This window comes from Urocampus carinirostris, chromosome 5, assembly GCF_059441175.1.
Source record: "Urocampus carinirostris isolate Australia breed hairy pipefish chromosome 5, RoL_Ucar_1.0, whole genome shotgun sequence".
Lineage (NCBI taxonomy): Eukaryota > Metazoa > Chordata > Actinopteri > Syngnathiformes > Syngnathidae > Urocampus > Urocampus carinirostris.
The window spans coordinates 21,669,222-21,688,002 of NC_142353.1; the positions used below are offsets into that span (position 1 = coordinate 21,669,222).

Sequence of the window (18,781 nt, forward strand, 5' to 3'; positions counted from 1 at the left end):
CCCCTTTCCTTAATCTTTCTTTTTCTTTCTCTCTCCCTTTCACTTCCTTTCACTCTCTGTTCTCTTTTTTTCTTTTTCCTTTTTCTCTGTCCTTTTTTTGTTGGGAATTGCAATTCTCAAAACGCAACGATACATACAAATCTTTCCTCGCTCTATTCAAACTCGAACTCCTACTTCCCGCTGTTTTGGGTCAACAATGTGCACGCATCCTGTACTGATCCGGTGATGACGTACCCTTAAAAGCGGTCTATATTTTAGCAAGCTCCGACTCAAGAGGATCGAGGGAGGACGGTGAAGGGTTGAGGAGAGGAGGAAGAGGGGGGTGAAGAAGGGCAGGTGGGGGGCTGAAGTAGAAGGGAGCGATCGTTCCGTACCAGGACCGTCTCCTCAGTGCTTGTGTATGCATGAGTTCTGCATTGAACGGGCGCAAAAACCGCCCCAGATCGGCCAGGACCGTCTTCCAGGTCGGAAAGCCCCTCTACCGAGACCCCCAGCGGAGGGAGAGCACGGAGAGCAGCCGCAGAGCCCAGCGCGCCGTTACCGACTGCCGGATGGTAAGGTGGCTGACGTTAACGCGTTATTTTCCGGTTTACTTGTGCATCCTGCGCTCATGTGACACGAATGACGACCACGCAACATGCATGACGTTATAGGTAGTATTGCAAAGGGGAATGCTGCGGGGGTCTGGCGACAGTTTGCTCTTCAAAACTGCAGGAATGAGTGTCGATATGATGACGAGGGGCAAAGCATATGTGAAGTCCACGGCTTGGAAGGCTGTCCTCAAGAAACGCTCTGCAAAGTGATGGGCATCCCAGTTCTTTTTGCAGAACCGGCTCTTTCGACTCGGCTCACAAAAAAGGAACCGGTTCTTTCGGCTCCCAAATGATTCTTCAAATTTATTTTGTAGTTCTAATACCGTGGTTTGCAACTGATGTGACTTAAAGGTGCAGTGATTCCTCGGTTATTGCGGTTAATGGCTCTTTTTATTTTTTTGCCATGACCCATTGAAAACGGGTCTGTGACACACTTTTGGGTCCCGACCCAAGAATTGAGAAACACTGCTTTAATCCATAAATTACGAATTAGTATGTAATATTATGCACAGGCCGAGTGGTTAACGCGTCAGTGGCACAGTTCTGAGGTCATGTGTTCAAATCCAACTACCTGTGTGGAGTTTGCATGTTCTCCCTGTGCTTCTGTGACTTTCCTCCCACATTCTAAAAACATGCATGTCAGGTTATTTGGCCGGTCCAAATTGTCCCTAAGTGAGAGTGTGAGTTGTCTGTCTTTGTGTGCCCTGTGACTGGCGAAGATGCCTGGCAGGGGCACAAGCGCCCCCGCAACCCTGGTGAGGACAGGCAGTGCAGTAAATGGATGGGTGGATGGTTCTCCTGAATAATAAGGCATTTAGATTCCGGCTTATACTTTGCACTTTTTATTTTTCCTAAACCGTGTTTTTATATCTATATGCTTACTTTTTTACTTAGTCATTATTCGTGTCTTATTTGTTGCATGTTTAAACGTGGGGTGAGAGGAAGTCATTTCATCTGTGCTGTATGTTGTGCATATAGCATATTTGACAGTAAAGTGGACAAGGATATTTTTTATTCTAATAGTATTTACAGACACTGCCCTAATTACGAACAAGATAGGTTCCGGACAATGGTTCGTAAGTTGAATTTGCTCGTAAGTTGCTTCAGTGCAACTCTCATTTCGTTGTAGCAACACAATGATAATAAAGGTGATTCTGAATCTGATACTTCATTATACATCAAAAAAAAAAATAATAATAAAAGCCTATTTTCAGGCTGAAGCATTTGTTTAACAAATACAAGTACTGTACTATATGTTTAGTTTCCTATTCTTTACAAATACAGTATCTTCTGTACTGTCAAATTATAATTTAAAAATAAAATCGAAGTACTGATTAGAGAAAAGATGGAGATTATTTCAGGACACCATCCTTTTTTTAGTTTAGTTGATATTTTGTCACCCTCATGTGGACGTTATTGGGAAACCAAAATATGGCATCGTCAAGTCAACTCATGTTTATTTGTATAGCCCTTCATTCTCAAGGGTTATACGGAATATTATTGCACCATCCCCTGATCTAAAACCTCCATGAGGGCAAGGAAAAACTAAAAAACTTCAACATGAGGAAAATGAAGCCCCCTTTTAGGATGACCAGGCTGCAATGGATGTTGCAATAACAAACAATACATCCATCCATTATCTGCACCGCTTATCCTCAGTAGGGTCGCGGGGGTGCTGGAGCCCATCCCAGCTATCTTCGGGCAGTGGGCAGGGGACACCCTTAACTTGTTGCCAGCCAGTCGCAGGGCACACAGGGACAGACAATTCGCTCGCTCATTCACACCTAGGGACAATTTGGACCAGCCAATTAACCTGACATGCATGTTTTTGGAATGTGGGAGGAAACCCGGAGTGCCCGGAGGAAACCCACGCAAGCACGGGGAGAACATGCAAACTCCACACAAAAATTATTTCAAGACATCTCATCTCATTAGCTACACCGCTTATCCTCAGTAGGGTCGCGGGGGTGCTGGAGCCCACCCCAGCCATCTCCGGGCAGTGGGCAGGGGACACCCTGAACTGGTTGCCAGCCAATCGCAGGGTATATTTCAAGACATGTTGGATTATATTTTGTCGCTATCATGTGGACGTTATACGGAAAACAATAAGCGTGGCATGAAAATGCTTTTATCTTACTTTAGCATGTGGAGAACTTCAACTTCAGAATATAATGCCTCCTCCTCTTACTTTTAGTGGGTCCAGAGCATTCAAACATAATGGCTATTAGAGAAACGATTTCTTGCCCAAGGTTAGTCATGCTATCGTACGTACGTGTGCAACTAAAATGGCAACGTTATTGGCGCACAGCCAGACACAGGCAGAAAGGGGGCGGGGTGAATGTTTAGAATGCAGAACAAAATGTACAACGAAAAACGAAAAAGTATCGAAACCTAAAAAGGTAGAACGCAACACACGAAGGATTTCTGTATGTGCTTTTTTTAGTGTGACTTCACTTATCTCACTTCATCTTATTTTTAAATTGTTTCTTTATAGACTGTTGTCTTGACATGTAGTGTGTTCCCCTGTTTGTGTTAACAAAGATCGTGCAGGAGTTCAACACGTTGGTGGCGCTGTATCGCGAGCTGGTCATCTCCATCGGCGAGATCAATGCCGACTGTCCCGACCTGCGAGCCGACATGCTGAGGACTCGAACCAAAGGCTGCCAAATGGCCAATTCCGCTCACCACAGTCTCACCTTGATAGCCGGGTGAGGGTCATCCTTTTTTAAAATGTTGATAATCGCTTGCTTTATCATATACAGTGCTGTGAAAACGTATTTGCCCCCTTTCTGATTTCTGTGTTTTGGCATATTCATCACTCACAGAAATTTCAAATCATCAGAACAAATTTTAATATCACACAGAAACATCCCAAGGAAATACAAAATTCTGTTTTGAAATGTTGATTCCATTGTTTAAGGCACAAAAAAATAAAACCTATCTTGTCCTATCTGAAAAAGTAATTAACCTGTGAACCTAATAGTTAGTTTGGCCACCTTAGACAGTCACAACAGAAACAAAACATACAATAATTGGTGATGAGTATTTCACAATCCTGTGGAGGAAATTTGGCCCACTCTTCTTTGTAAAATAGTTTAAAATCTGCCATGTTGGAAGTTTTCTAGCATGAGCTGCCAGTTTGACTTTACCACACCATGTTTACCACACAACAGCATCTCAATTGGATTTAAATCCAGACTCTGACTTGGTGTTTTTTCATCATTGTCCTACTTCATGATTCAAGAGCGCTTGAGTTGGAGGGCAGGAACTGATTGCCGGATGTTCTCCTTCAAGACCTTCTAGTAAACACAAGAATTTATTATTCCATTATCCACAGAAGGGCAGCACGGCGGCGCAGTGGTTAGCGCGTGTGCGGCACAGTTCTAAGGTCTCGGGAACCTCCTGTGTGGGTTCAAATCCAGCTACCGGACTTCCTGTGCGGAGTTTGTATGTTCTCCCCATGCTTGCGTGGGTTTTCTCCGGGCACTCCGGTTTCCTCCCACATTCCAAAGACATGCATTTCAGGTGGATTGGTCCCAATTGTCCCTAGGTGTGAATGGGCGAGCGAGTTGTCTGTCCCTGTGTGCCCTGCAATTGGCTGGCAACCAGTTCAGGGTGTCCCCTGCCCACTGCCCGATGATTTCTGAGATGGGCTCCAGCAACCCCGCGACCCTACTGAGGATAAGCGGTGCAGCTAATGAGATGAGATGAGATTATCCACAGAAAGTTGTCCTGATCTTGAGGCAGCAAAGCAGCCCCAGGAAATCGCACTGCCACCACTATGCTTTACTGTTGGCAGCATGTTCATTTAGCCAAATACTGTTCCCTTTTTAAGCCAGATGTAACTGGCTGCACAGCATCCAAAAGTTAAATGTCTTGAGGACAATGAAGATACTGAGATGACTTTTTGTATTCTTTCGTGACAGCAGTGGTTTTCGCCTAGGAACTCTCCAATGGATGCGATTTTTTTTTGCCAGTGTCTTTCTTATAGTGGAGTCATGAACACTGCGAGACCTGCAGTTCCATGGATGTTTTTTGAGGTTCTTTTTTAACATCTTGGATGAGTCATCAAACTCTTTGAATAATCTTAGTTGTTTGAGAACAGTTTACCACAGTTCCTAGTTTTCTTCAAATGTGGATAATGGCCCTGACAGTGGTTTGCTGGAGCCCTTACAGCCTTGGAAATGGATTTGTGACCTTTTCTGGACTTACAGATTTCAATCACATTTTTTCCAATTTCTTCTTACTTTTTTTAGATAGGGCCAAAAAGGTTTTGATTTTTTTTTGTGATATTAAAATTGTTTGATGATCTGAAACCTTTGTGAGTGATCAATAGGGAAAAAACACAGATTTTAGGCAGGGAGCAAATACTTTTTCACAGCATTGTAGCTCAATGTAAGGAGGTAAGTTTCGTCCTGGCATTGGCAGGGACAAGTGATCACAAAATATTGGTGGGGACAAAACAATGATTCCTCGATAATGGTGGGCACACGTTCCCCACCCTGGGCTTAATTAGCCCAGACCTCCATTTTATAATGACATGGAGGAAATTAAGGAAACACAATGGCAGCCACCGCAATTTTCCTGAGCCTTCACTTAAACCTACTCTACTTTTTATGAGTATAAAATAAGGATTTTGACAACTGGGGGTTATTGCGCAAAACCAGGCTAAGGAATTAAGCCCGAGACATGTTCATTATCTTCACTGGGGTCGCAGGAGTCCTGGAAGCCATTGACCCAATGACAATTTGCACCCACCAATTAACCTGACATGCATGTTTTTTAAAATGTGGGAGGAAAACCACCCAGGCATGAGGAGAACATGCAAAATATGCACGGGGAGGCTGCAGTAGCTGGAATCAAACTCTGGACCTCTGCACCCTGGCGCTGCTCGTTAACCACCCAGCCGCAGTGTCGCCTCTGAATATAAATATTATTGCTTTTTTATTAATTCTTAAAGATGACACAAAAACTTGCAAAGATGGTATCGATAAAGTTTTTGACAAGAGTATTATGATATATATACTCCCATTGAGCTTAAAAAGACAAAAAAAACAATAATCCAATGGGTAAGAATTACTCGCACATCGGGATAAATATGCAATGATAGACTTAAAATTAAGATTAAAAGAATGTTAGGACCACTAGCCAAAGAGTCATCTGTGCTACATTAGCGGGAAATCGAATCGGGGCCTCCCACATGGCAGGCAACAATCATACCCCTACATCGCTGAAAGCAATTTAGTAACTATTTGCAAATAATACAGACGCTGCCCTAATTAGGAACAAGGTTCCGGACGATCATTCGTAAGTTGAATTTGTTCGTAAGTTGCTTCAGTGCTATATGTTGCATGTTAAAGGTTTATATAAGTATATTTGAGGCTTGTATAAGTAACCTGTATTGTTTTGTACTAAAAAATAAACATTTTATCAAATAATATGCTCTACTTGTCATGAACCGGAACAGGAGGAGAACCCAGATGCGTGACGTTTCTCACACAAGCTTTTATTTGATGGGAAATGGGGCAGTCATGCACGTTAACCCAAACGCCAGTGATTCGGCGATTGTTGGCAGGGAGATCGATTCCAATTGCACGAGCAGATATCGGACAGATGGGGTCGATACCGGACAGGACCGGACAGACAGGATTGATATCAAATACTGGAGATCGAAATTAAACAGGACAAACAAGACGGGAACGAAACTGGATATCAATATTAAACAGGACATAAGCAGGAAACCGGACAGGGTCAAAACCCACGTCTTGCGAGTGCAGAGGTTTGTTGATGGACTGACCAAGGGTGAGAGATAACACTGAGCTTAAATAGAAGGGAAGCCAATCTGTCAACGAGCCGCAGCTGGTGCCATGTGGGCGAGGCGAATTGGGCGCCATGGCAACCGTGACTCTAAAAAAAAAGGAAAGTTGAGTTTAACTTCTTTTGGAAGATTAGCTTTAAGAAGTCCTCCTCCGTGGTAAAAAGTGTCCGAAAAAAACGTTCTGACCATTTTCTCAACCGCATCAAGCTTTCTTATTCCACTTTCACTTGAAAAGAAACAGCTCGCCTCTTCTTTACACTTTACACCAACCATATTAAATGGATGCACAAGATATTAAACAATAAAAATGTCAATGTTCTTTTCGCTGGAGATACAGTAGAGTATGTTTACACACAAATTAGGAAGAGGAAGCAGATTTCTTCATCGGGGTGGATGCTGGGTGAGTTCACACAGCGCCACCACACACTGGTACTGGCAGAAAGGAGCACTACAGTAATGTCCTGTACCAGATATTTTTCGATATCCTGAATTTTTTTTTTCGTAGCTACCGTTTTACGTAAGTCGAATGGTCGTAAGTAGGGGAGCGTCTGTATGAGCATTCAGTTGTGCCAGGCTTGTGCGATTTCCTGTGTAAATTTTTCCCCAGTAACTTCTTTCACATCTTCATCAACCTTCCGAAGGAGCTGTTATTCAGTGGCAGTAAAAGACAATAGGTGACGCTTTCCCATTTTCCAATCAGCGATCCTAACTTCAATCCTGGGGGTCTAACCCTTCTTCTTCTACTTCCAGTTAAACGGTGGTGCATTTTGATGCATTACTGTCCCCTATTTTAGGATACCATGGATAAGCATTAAGCACAGCTGGCTTGGTATAGCCGCGCCATTTCATCCCGAATCAGCAAACGTGCAACCGATTAAGCCCAAATGCGCTGGCCAGACTAGATCAAGCTATGCTTTTTACGATAAGACTGAATTTCTTTATACCACTTTCTTGCAATATCTCTGTGATCACAACATGCGCTCAAAAACAGTAGACTTTAAATGTTGAGTGTGGCGAGTGCCACTCGACGCTTTCACTCTCCGGTGAGTGATTTAGTGCTGCTCAGGTATCAACTGCTGTAGATTGAAGGATGCGTGAAGATGCCACAGAGTTTCATAAAAGCTGACGATGAGGCTTCAGCGGCTACATAAATCTGACTTGATGGTCTTTTTATGTGGGCGCATTTCATTACTCCGCATTTGAAAGCTAAACAAACTTCAAGATGGACATGATCATCGAGCAAAAATGAAGGAGAATCACTGCTGTCTATTATATTAAATTGATTGAGAAGTTCATCTTATCTCACTAGCTGTACCGCTTACCCTTATTAGGGTCGCGGGGGGGCTGGAGCCTATCCCAGCCATCTCCGGGCAGTAAGCAGGGGACACCCTGAACTGGTTGCCAACCAATCGCAGGGCACACAGGGACGGACAACTCACTCGCTCAGTCACCCCTAGGGACAATTTGGACCGGCCAATTCACCTGAAATGTCTTTGGAATGTGGGAGGAAACCGGAGTGCCCGGAGGAAACCCACGCAAGCACATACAAACTCCGCACAGTAAGGCCGGTAGCTGAATTTGAACCCACGCAGGAGGTTCCCACGACCTCAAAACTGTGCCGCACACGTGCTAACCACTGCGCCGCTGCCCTTGATTGAGAAGTTAATAAGATAAATTGATGAGTTTTTGCAAAAACATCTAAATTATGATAGTACATAAACACCTGATGGTTGATGTGTGTCAAACTTATTTCAACTTGGGGGCCACACGATAGAACAAACATTCTCACGAGGGCCGGACTAGTAGATTATAGAGAAAGAAAAAGAGAGAGAAATAAATAAATGAAACGGGGGGGAGAAAAAGAGAGAGGGTGGGACAAAAAAGAAGAGAAAGAGAGAGAGAGGGAAAAGAGAGAGAGTTGAGAGAGAAAAAAGCAAGGGAACGTGAGAAATAAAAGAGATAGAAAAAGAAATAGTCAGAGAGGGGGAAAGAAAGAGAGTAAGAAAGAAATCCAAAGAGAAATAGAAAGCGAGAAAAAAGAAAAAGAGAAAGAGAAAAGGGAAGAAATAGAGAAGGGGAGAGCGAGAGAGAGAGAGAGAAAAGAGAGAAAAGGATAAAAAAGTGAGAAAGCAAAATAAGGTAAAAAGACACACAGAGAGAAAGAGACAAAGAGGAACAGAGAAAGAAAAAAAAAAGACACTGAGAGTGAAAGAGAGAGATAGAGAGTGAGAGAAAAGGGGAGGAAAAGGGAGAGAGAGAGACAGAGAGAGACAGAGAGAGAGAAAGAAATATAACGACAGCGTCTTTGTGAGAGGCACCTGGCTTCGGCAACCTTTAAGTGGATTTATTTCAACCTGCAGCTCGTTTTTCTCTTGCGCTTCCCTCAGCGCTGTCTCGTGGGCTGGATTTAATCCTTTAGCAGGCCTGGTACAGCCCCCCGGCTGCCTGTTTGACACCCCTGGTTTATGGTGATATTGCAACTCACTCTGAGTATATTTGAGGCAGGTGCGGCAGATACATATGTGCTAGCTACCGACAATTACGGATTTCAAAGCATACCAGAATTAAAGCAGCATGCTGACATTTTAGAACGAAATTCAATTTTGTATTTGTACAAACCGCATCCGATTTTAAGATGCAGGATTAAAAGCCACAAAAATTAACTCATACACGTCAAATTCTTACATTTTAAGCCCGCGGCAAACTTAGAAGTTTCCAACAGTTTGAGGAAACTGTCGGTTTCAGATCATGTGACCGTTTAAGATGAGATTACAAAAATGAGCACATATTTAGTACTGCGCTGAAAGAATACGCGAATGAGGGCTGCATCGCTAAAATGTAAGCCCTATATTTCTAGACAACAGCGCCAGAGCAACCATACTGTGGACAGAAGTGCCAGATCATAAGACAGACATGTCTTTTTGTTTTGTTGTCATCAGAGGTTACTGAGCTAAACCAAATCGCATTCGCTTGTCATCGTTCCTCGAGGATGAAAGGAAATTTTAGCGCCCTGAACTCGACGCCAATGATATGGAAAATAAAGCGTTGCGTTTTCGATAGATACCTTCCATTGTTGTTCAATTTGGATGTATAAAATAAGGACTTGATTTTGGGGTGAAAAAGTTGATATATTTTAACCACGAGGTCTAAGATTGTGGAGAACCAATCATCCAAGATGTAGAATACATGTATAAATAGAGAAATAGATAAATACATACCCATAAGTATGGTTTGTTGGTTGGTTGGTTGGTTGGTTGGTTGGTTGGTTGGTTGGTTGGTTGGTTGGTTGGTTGGTTGGTTGGTTGGTTGGTTGGTTGGTTGGTTGGTTGGTTGGTTGGCCTGTTGGTTGGTTGGCCTGTTGGTTGCTTGGTTGATTGCTTGGTTGGTTCCATTAACAACTAGGGTTGTGGGTGGTAGGGGTAAAATTTCCTGTGGTGTGTCTTGGGCAAGTACAGCCTGGTGGCGCCCATCCCTCTCCAGGCCAACATATGTTTCCACAAAGATATGCCATATAAATAAGTAAACAAATAAATAAATCACATATTACCTAAATATACAACATAAATGCAAAGTATTCATGTATTGCGGGCGGCAGTAGCTCAGGAGGTAGAGCGCTCGTCTTGGGATCAAGGGATCCCAGTTCGAATCCCGGCTTGTCCGTGTTACATGTCGAAGTGTCCTTGGGTAAGACACTGAACCCCTAATACCCCCAATAAGCAGGTTAGCGTCTTACATGGCTGCAATACAAGGCCGCTATTGGGAAATGTGAAGCACACTGTAAAGCGCTTTGGGAAGTCATTGACTTGAAAAGCGCTATATAAATGCAGATCATTTCATGATGCATTTTATTATTTATTTCTCTTTGCATTTTTTGACACTTAGCCCATTTTTAGATGCTCGACTTTTGTTGTACCATTACTGCATCCACCTGTGACACAACGCTTTGGCCACAAAAACTTCAGGAACTTCGCCTATAACACTTGTAACCTCTTTGACTAATTAACATGTAGGGTAAAAGAATATGGCGACTGGTCTGCTACGGTGCTGGTGTTCCTCTGATGACATCACATCTCGGGATGACAAAGATAAGACATGCTGTCTTCAAAACGCATTATGTCGGAAAATAATTGGAACATACCAATGAGATATATATTGATTTAATGCAAAGAAAATACTTGTACTATTTCCTCACATTTTGCATGTTTAACAATTTGGGAACACCTTTAAGGACTCACTGATCTTGTGGTTTCTTCAGGCCAGAGGATGGCGAGATTCACCCAGAGATCTGCAGGCTCTTCATCCAACTGCAGTGCTGCTTGGAGATGTACATCACCGAGATGCTCAAGTCTTACTGTTTGCTGGGCTCACTGCAGCTCCATAGGAAAGGTCACAACACACACCCCGACACCAATCCATAGATGCACTACTGAATAGAACCAAAGAAAATATCTGACATGATTGTTTGTTGCTGTGCTATGCAGGGAAAGACCCATGTAGACTTCACTCGGTGGACAGAGGGGCAGAGGAGAACTCTGACGTCCCCATCCTGGAAGACACGTCCTCCTCGCCCATCGAGGGTCCTCCGCTAACAGGGCTTGTCGCCACGGATATAGAAAACATTGAAAAGTAGGCCCAAGTTGTTTTATTCAATGCATGAATAATAAACATACATACTCTGCATGTCATTGACGTTATTGTATATGTATTTGTTTTATCAACGATTTGGAATCGTCGGATAGGAAAGTCGAGACAACAAATTATTTGTGGTCACTAAATGTTTTGAAACACTACTTGCCTTATACTTCGTGACGTCAAGAAGAAAACTAAGATAATTTATCAATTAGGAAGCAGACAAACATTTATTGAATATGTTATCATTAGAGTAAGCAGAAGGTAGCAGGGGCTCACTGGTAATGGCAGCTAGGAAGACAGTTTGGCCAAATCCCATTACTTCCTCTATCTCTTCTCCCTTCCACTTCTTTGGTGAGGGCAAGGGAACAATTCCTTTTGGATTTAGGAACATACTATATACATACATAGGTAACAGGGGCCTGCTGATAATGGCAGCTACGAAGACATTTTGGCCAAATCCCGATACTTCCTCTATCTCCTGTCCCTTCCACTTCTTTGGTGAGGGCAAGAGAACAATTCCTCTCGGATTTAGGAACATACTACATACATACATAGGTAGCAGGGGCCTGCTGATAATGGCAGCTAGGAAGACATTTTGGCCAAATCCCATTACTTCCTCTATCTCCTCTCTCTTCCACTTCTTTGGTGAGGGCAAGGGAACAATTCCTCTCGGATTTAGGAACATACTACATACATACATAGGTAGCAGGGGCCTGCTGATAATGGCAGCTAGGAAGACATTTTGGCCAAATCCCATTACTTCCTCTATCTCCTCTCTCTTCCACTTCTTTGGTGAGGGCAAGGGAACAATTCCTCTCGGATTTAGGAACATACTACATACATACATACATACATACGTAGCTGGGGGCTGCTGATAATGGCAGCTAGGAAGACATTTTGGCCAAATCCCATTACTTCCTCTATATCTTCTCCCTTCCACTTCTTTGGTGAGGGCAAGGGAACAATTCCTCTCGGATTTAGGAACATACTACATACATACATAGGTAGCGGGGGGCTGCTGATAATGGCAGCTAGGAAGACATTTTGGCCAAATCCCATTACTGCCTCTATCTCCTCTCCCTTCTACTTCTTTGGTGAGGGCAAGGGAACAATTCCTCTCGGATTTAGGAACATACTACATACATAGGTAGCAGGGGCCTGCTGATAATGGCAGCTAGGAAGACATTTCGGCCAAATCCCATTACTTCATCTATCTCTTCTACCTTCCACTTATTTGGTGAGGGCAAGGGAACAATTCCTCTAGGAATTAGGAACATACTTCCTCCCTACTAGATTATTACTTGGAGCTGCGTTTTATGTGACATTACAGATACAACAATTGTTTGTTCCTTTTTCCTTTCTTCATATTACTCCTCTCAAAACATTAACATTGCAACTGGTTTCAACAATAATCTATGTGTTTAAAGGGGCAGTGTGTATTATTTAACCACTAGATGTTGCTGTATCAGTGTAGTGCAATGGAAAACGAGTGCCGAAAGGCACAATAAAGACTGCAATTTATAAAGACTTAAAGTGACCAAAATGCAGTTTTGCTTATTTTCTTGCCCAGGGAGTTTTGAGGTTGTCGGGTACCCGTAGCAACAGGCTAACGGACAATTATGTTTTTTATGCTCCCTTAAGGTAAGGCTTATGATATGTAAAATAGTTGCTAATTTCTCAACCTACGTCTATTCAAAAATTCTCGTTTATGTTATATTTATTGTATTTTTGCTCATAATTTGAATAAATATAGGTTCTATTTTCATCACCAACGTGTCTTTCAACTCTAGGAGGCACTAAATAATTCACACTGTTCCTTTAACTTGCAGAAGAAATAAGTATGCCTTCAGACGAGTACTGCGCTTCATTCTTGTTGATTCTTGCTCGTCTTCGCGGCAACCCCCTGTCCTTGTTTTCTTTGCCCTGCAGCGCCCCCTGTAGGAATTTACGTACAGAAAAGTAACACAACATTAATACAGTATATGATCGGTTCATTCCTTCCCAGGATTACCTCCAGCTAGTCATTAATGTGGTTGGGCATTTTCTTTTTTTGTTTGTTTTTTTACTTTAAATCTACTTAAAGAGAGCACAATTATCTTTTTCTTGCGTTACAATTTTAGGAATTGTTTGGCAGAAAATGATGTTCCATTGGTAAAAGCGGACAATTAGACATATTTTAAGCATTATTCCTATTATTAAAAAAAAACATATTCATAAATTACACGAATACAATTTCTAATTCAAAGATATCGTTTTTATTGTAACGCGCTTTGGGAGGTCTTCATTAACTTGAAAAGTGCTATATAAATGCAGACCATTTAACCATTTACCATTTTTAGCACGATTATCTTTTGTTTTACTTTTAAAACCAACCTATTATTTGCCAGAAAAAAAGAAAAAAAATCTAAGATTGGTCATGTCACTGTGAAGTATTATTTTTTAACTAGAAAAGCATAAAAGACGAAATGACATAGAGAAGAAAATAAGAAAAATAATGATTATCTAATTATTACTTTCCTAGTGTGTATATATGTAAATAGAGAGAGAGAGAGAGAGAGAGAGAAAGAGAGAGGGACAGGGGCAAGGAGAGAGGGAGAGAGAGAGACATACAGAGAGTGGAGGAGAAAGGGTTAGGAAAGAGAGACAGGGAAGAGAGAGAGAGAGAGAGAAAGTGGGAGAGAGGGGTGGGTGAGAGAGAGAGACAGAGAGAGGGAGAGAGCGACATACAGAGAGAGGAAGAGAGAAGGTAGAGAGAGAGACAGAGACAGAGAGAGGGAGAGAGAGACATACAGAGAGAGGTAGAGCAAGAGAGAGAAAGAGAGACAGAGGGCGATGAGGCAGCGATGTAATTAACTCACCACTTAAAAAATAACTGGATTCAAATTATTATATCTTGTGCAACTACTTTCATTTTGTAAATTCCACACATTTTTTCCTTACTGTGGTAATTAGCCGTGTAGAAAGGTGAAATACATTTTAGGGGTTTGGGGCACCCCAAAAATATAGCACTACATTTGACCAGGGTTGGGTAGGGTTACCTTAACTGGATTACTTTCAATTACTTTTGGATTACTCCAATACCAAATATGCTATTAAAAGACAAAAGAAACTAAATATAAATAAAATTACTAAATTTTGTGCAGGCTTGGAATACATGGAACGGCAAAAATGATGTTGGCAAGCTGTTTGGATTTATTTTCATTTTGTTTCTGTCGCATTTTATGTTAGTTTTGCCGGAGATCAAAGCCAGGAGAGAAAGCTTAGCACGTGTTGTGAGTCATAATTTTATTCATATTTAGTTTCTTTTGTCTTTTATTAGCATATTTGGTATTGGAGTAATCCAAAAGTAATTGAAAGTAATCCAGTTAGAGTAACCCTACCCAACCCTGCATTTTACACACCAGACACTTAGCGAAGAGAAATACAGTTGCAATTGAAATCTGCATGCATATTATTTCCCAAAAAGGAGACTTTTTGCATGCCACTTGCAGTCAAAAAGTCTTTTTGCTGCGTTGCAGGGACATGAGGGAAATGAAGAACCTTCTCAGTAAACTCAGGGAGACCATGCCTTTACCACTAAAAAACCAAGGTGCGTTTCGACCACAAGCACTTCCTTGATTTTAAGTAGTCAACTAGATAAATGTCTTTATATTTTTCAGCATAGTGTTTGTACTATATATATATATATATATATATATATATATATATATATATATATATATATATATATATATATATATATATATATATATATATATATATATATATATATATACAGAGAGAGAGAGAGAGAGAGAGAGATGGTCCAACAACTTTTTTTTCGCTAAAGTAAATATCTTTTTTTTTAATTGCTTGAAAACAGGTACTAAAATACTATTTTTTCTTCATTCTGTAAAGAAAAATAATTTATAGATATACTACAAAAATACTACTATAGTCAGACCTTTGATCCAAAATACTATTAGAAATATTACTACAAAAATACAGTATTACTTAAACAAATGAAAACTATACTACATGATACTAGTATGGAAATACTTCAAAATACCTCTACAAAAATACTACAAAAAATCCACAACAGTATTACTACAGCACAAGAATGCTGCTATATAAATATTATAACAGAAATAATGCAAAAATACTCCTACAACAGTATTACGACAGAAATACTATAAAAACAGATCTATATTAATACTACAGAAATACTACATTTCTTCTAAGAAAATGTATTCGGCAAATACTACAAAAGTAATACTGTAAAAATACTACTAAAATAAAACTACAGTAATACTACAGCAATACTACAGAAAAACAACTACAGTAATATTCAAAAAAACTAAAAAAAATACTACAAAGATACTAGTATTGAAATACTTCAAGATACTTCTATAGAAACACTACAAAAATACCACTACAGTAACACTATAATACAAAAATGCGGCCACATAAATATTACAACAGAAATACTACAAAAATACAACTACAGTAATACTACAGAAACACTACAGATATACTACTGTTCTATGGAAATGCTACATAAATAATACTGTAGAATTAACCCCCCAAAATACTTCAAAATAAAAGTACAGTAATACTACAAAAACTATTATAGAAATACTTCAAAAATCTGACTGTGGATTTCTACAAATATACAATTTAAGAAATACTACAAAAATACCACTACAGTAATACTACAGTAATACTACAGCAATACTACAAAAATACAACTAATAGTAATACAACAGATATATTCTACTATAAAAATACCACAAAAAATACTACTGCATAAATACTATGATGCGGTGCTAGGAATCAAAAAGACTGAACCATTTCTAGGCAGTGGAGTATTTTCGACGCTGCGTTATACACATTTCTGTTTTGTTTTAATTTCTTTTATATTTAGCTAGAATATTTTATTACATTAAAGCCTTTACCTTTTCTATTTTGTTTCTTGCATATTTCCTCATATTTATCCTATCCCATCCTTTATTAAGGAAAAGAGAGTTTTAAAAATGCTATCATTTTGGTGGGGTGCTTGGGTTGAACTTGGGGGTGCTTGACCACCACCCCTAAAACAGGCTGGTTACGCCCATGGTAGCATTTAAGAAAAAAAATCTAATATTTGGTGTCCTTTTTTTTTTGCAGACGACAGTAGTTTGCTAAACTTGTCTCCCTACCCGCTCGTCCGGCAGAGAAAAAGACGCTTCTTCGGCCTCTGTTGCTTGGTAACCAGCTGAGAGATCAACAAAAGACTCTGTCTTCCTGTCCCGTCCTTCGCTACTCAATACTGCCATTTTCAAACAATAAAAATAGCAAAAGTGCCCAGTTTTTGGGACTTTTGTTTTGTTATCCACTCATCGCATTAGAGATAAGATCTTGGGCCCAACCCGACCCAAACCCGACCTGAACCTGACCCGAACCCGACCCGAACTCGACCCGAACCCGACGCGATCCCGGCCTAAAAATGTCAATCATTAAGTCGGGCATCACAGCGGCGCAGTGGTTAGCGTGATTGCGGCACAGTTCTGAAGTCATGAGATCAAACCTTTCTGTGTGGAGTTTGCATGTTCTCCCCGTGTTTTTGCGTGGGTTCCTCCGGGCACTCTGGCTACCACCCACATTCCAAAAACATACATGTCAGGCTAATTGGCCAATCCAAATTGTCCCTAGGTGTGAATGAGCGAGTGAGATGTCTGTCTCTGTGTCCTGCGACCGGCTGGCAACCAGGTCAGGGTGTCCCCTGCCTACTGCCCGAAGATAGCTGGGATGGGCTCCAGCACCCCTGCGGCCCTACTGAGGACAAGCGGTGCGGATAATGGACGGATGGATAAGTCGGGCCGGTCCGGCTTCTCTCCTGCCGCTTTTTTCCTTTGTTTTGTTTGTTTTTGTTTTTTCCATTCGTGCAGTTACTTTTACTCAAGTAATAATTTAGATAAAGAAAATTCTTACCAAACTGTCAGTTCAACTCCAAATCACTAAATCCACAGACATTTTTAGCCTGGATGTTGGGGTAAAAGACTTTCACCTCCCTCACATCAGACGTCATTTCCGCTTCCTGCCAGTAGCTTGCAAGCTTTTAAAACGTTTTTTGTGCTTTTGGCTAAATATTTCACTATTCACAGCCTGTAATCGGTCAAATATGATTTTCTTTTGGGTTCCATTTTGTTCAGTTTCACTTTCACTTACTTTCACTGCACGTTGTCAAAATGCGCACTTCGAATCGTTCATCTTGCCGCTGCATTTGCAGTGCACAATTGATCTGAGGGACTCTGCCCCAAGTAAACCCCAACCTGCGTAGTTCAGCCGAAATATAAAGTTCGGCGCTGAAGTAAGAACGGCCGGAGTAAAGCTTCATGTTTACTTTGGCGGCAAATTAAAGCTTCGGGTTTTTTCCGGCTCGGTTATCAAATATAGTTAATCCGTTGGGTTTGGGCCGGTTCGGTTTTATATACCTGCGACTCGGGTTGGGTCGGGCTGAACTTTTTGGCCCCATCTTACCTCTACATCACATTCTTTCCAGATGCCTGTCGTCGAAAAGAGAAAATGTATCCATGTGCAAAAGAAAGACACTTGTTTTTGTTAAATGTGTGAGCTACTGCATGTTTAGATAGTGACATAATTCTAGTGGTAATATAAAACGCAGGTATTTTATTAAAAGGAAAAAGTGGAACGAAATCAAGCGGCACCAGTTTTTGTTTGAATTTATCAAAAAATAAATCTGGGATTCTTTTTAAAAAGACTGTGTGTTTTATTCAACTACTAGATGAAGTTATTTTGATGTGTACAGGCCAACCCCCATCCCCCTGTTTGTCTTCTTAATTTAGTCTTCCATAAAAAATGTATCATCACCTTAACAATTTAAACTGCAATATATCATATGTGAAAAGTGACAAAATAAATATAGAAATGATTGTGTTGTAGTTATTATTATTATTCTTTTAAATTATTATTATTATTGTCTTTGTCATTATCCATCCATCGATCCATTATCTGCACCGCTTATCCTCAGTAGGGTCGTGGGGGTCCTGGGGCCCACCCATTGTCATTATCGTTATTATTGTTATTATTATTATTATTATTCATTCTAATGGATGATTATGATTTTACATTATTTTAAAAACTTTTTTTCTAGAAAGAAAGTGTTGAATGTGCAAAACAGTACTGCTCCTTTATTTTCTCCCAAACATCCACTAGGTGATGACAAACCACCACAGAAGATGTTGGGATGGAAGGAAACCCAATTTACTGCATGAGACATGGTGTACTAGATCTTGGGATCCCAAATATTTACTGTTCCACGGGCCTGTTTAATATCTGACAATTTTTTCACAACTGCGCCCAAAGTCTGGATAAAACGTTTGCACTTTTATCAATAATAGAAATAATGACTGGTAACGGTAAGCAAAATGGCCGAGCAGTTCAGAGATCCAGGGTTCAATTCCAGCTATCAGCTCAACAACAATCACAAAACTTGTTATTGCAACCTTACATAAAGTTATGGGGTACAATCATCTGGGCGATAATTCAGGATTGGCTGTCACATTTGCAATTGAAACGCTCTCATACATGATGAGACTATGTTGTTATTATAGGGATGTATTCAGACTCTGCTTGAACTTCAGCAACCTTCATGACACCTTGTGAAACTAACGTTGGTTTGTCCGGGCAAAAGCTAGATAAAAAGAAAACATGTCCCTGCTTTACATTGCAAAAGCTCAGAGCGGACTTGCTGCACACA

At 40.8% G+C, this 18,781-nt stretch overlaps 1 protein-coding gene across 1 annotated transcript; it reads left to right on the forward strand.

The window, feature by feature from the left end:
- The first annotated feature begins 317 nt into the window (after nt 1-317).
- rgs7bpa (regulator of G protein signaling 7 binding protein a) lies at nt 318-17,069 on the forward strand. The gene is made up of 6 exons (XM_088335084.1): nt 318-554; nt 3,135-3,301; nt 10,667-10,797; nt 10,893-11,037; nt 14,562-14,632; nt 16,189-17,069. Exons 1-6 carry the CDS (start codon nt 405-407, stop codon nt 16,278-16,280), a joined length of 756 nt encoding a protein of 251 aa, XP_088191210.1. The 5' UTR covers nt 318-404; the 3' UTR covers nt 16,281-17,069.
- The last annotated feature ends 1,712 nt before the right edge of the window (nt 17,070-18,781 follow it).

Coding starts and splice junctions, on each gene's coding strand:
- rgs7bpa (XM_088335084.1), top strand. CDS start 405: ATGAGTTCTGCATTGAACGGGCGCAAAAACCGCCCCAGATCGGCCAGG. Junction 10,798..10,892: donor ACTGCAGCTCCATAGGAAAG/GTCACAACACAC, acceptor TGTGCTATGCAG/GGAAAGACCCATGTAGACTT. Junction 14,633..16,188: donor TTTACCACTAAAAAACCAAG/GTGCGTTTCGAC, acceptor TTTTTTTTGCAG/ACGACAGTAGTTTGCTAAAC.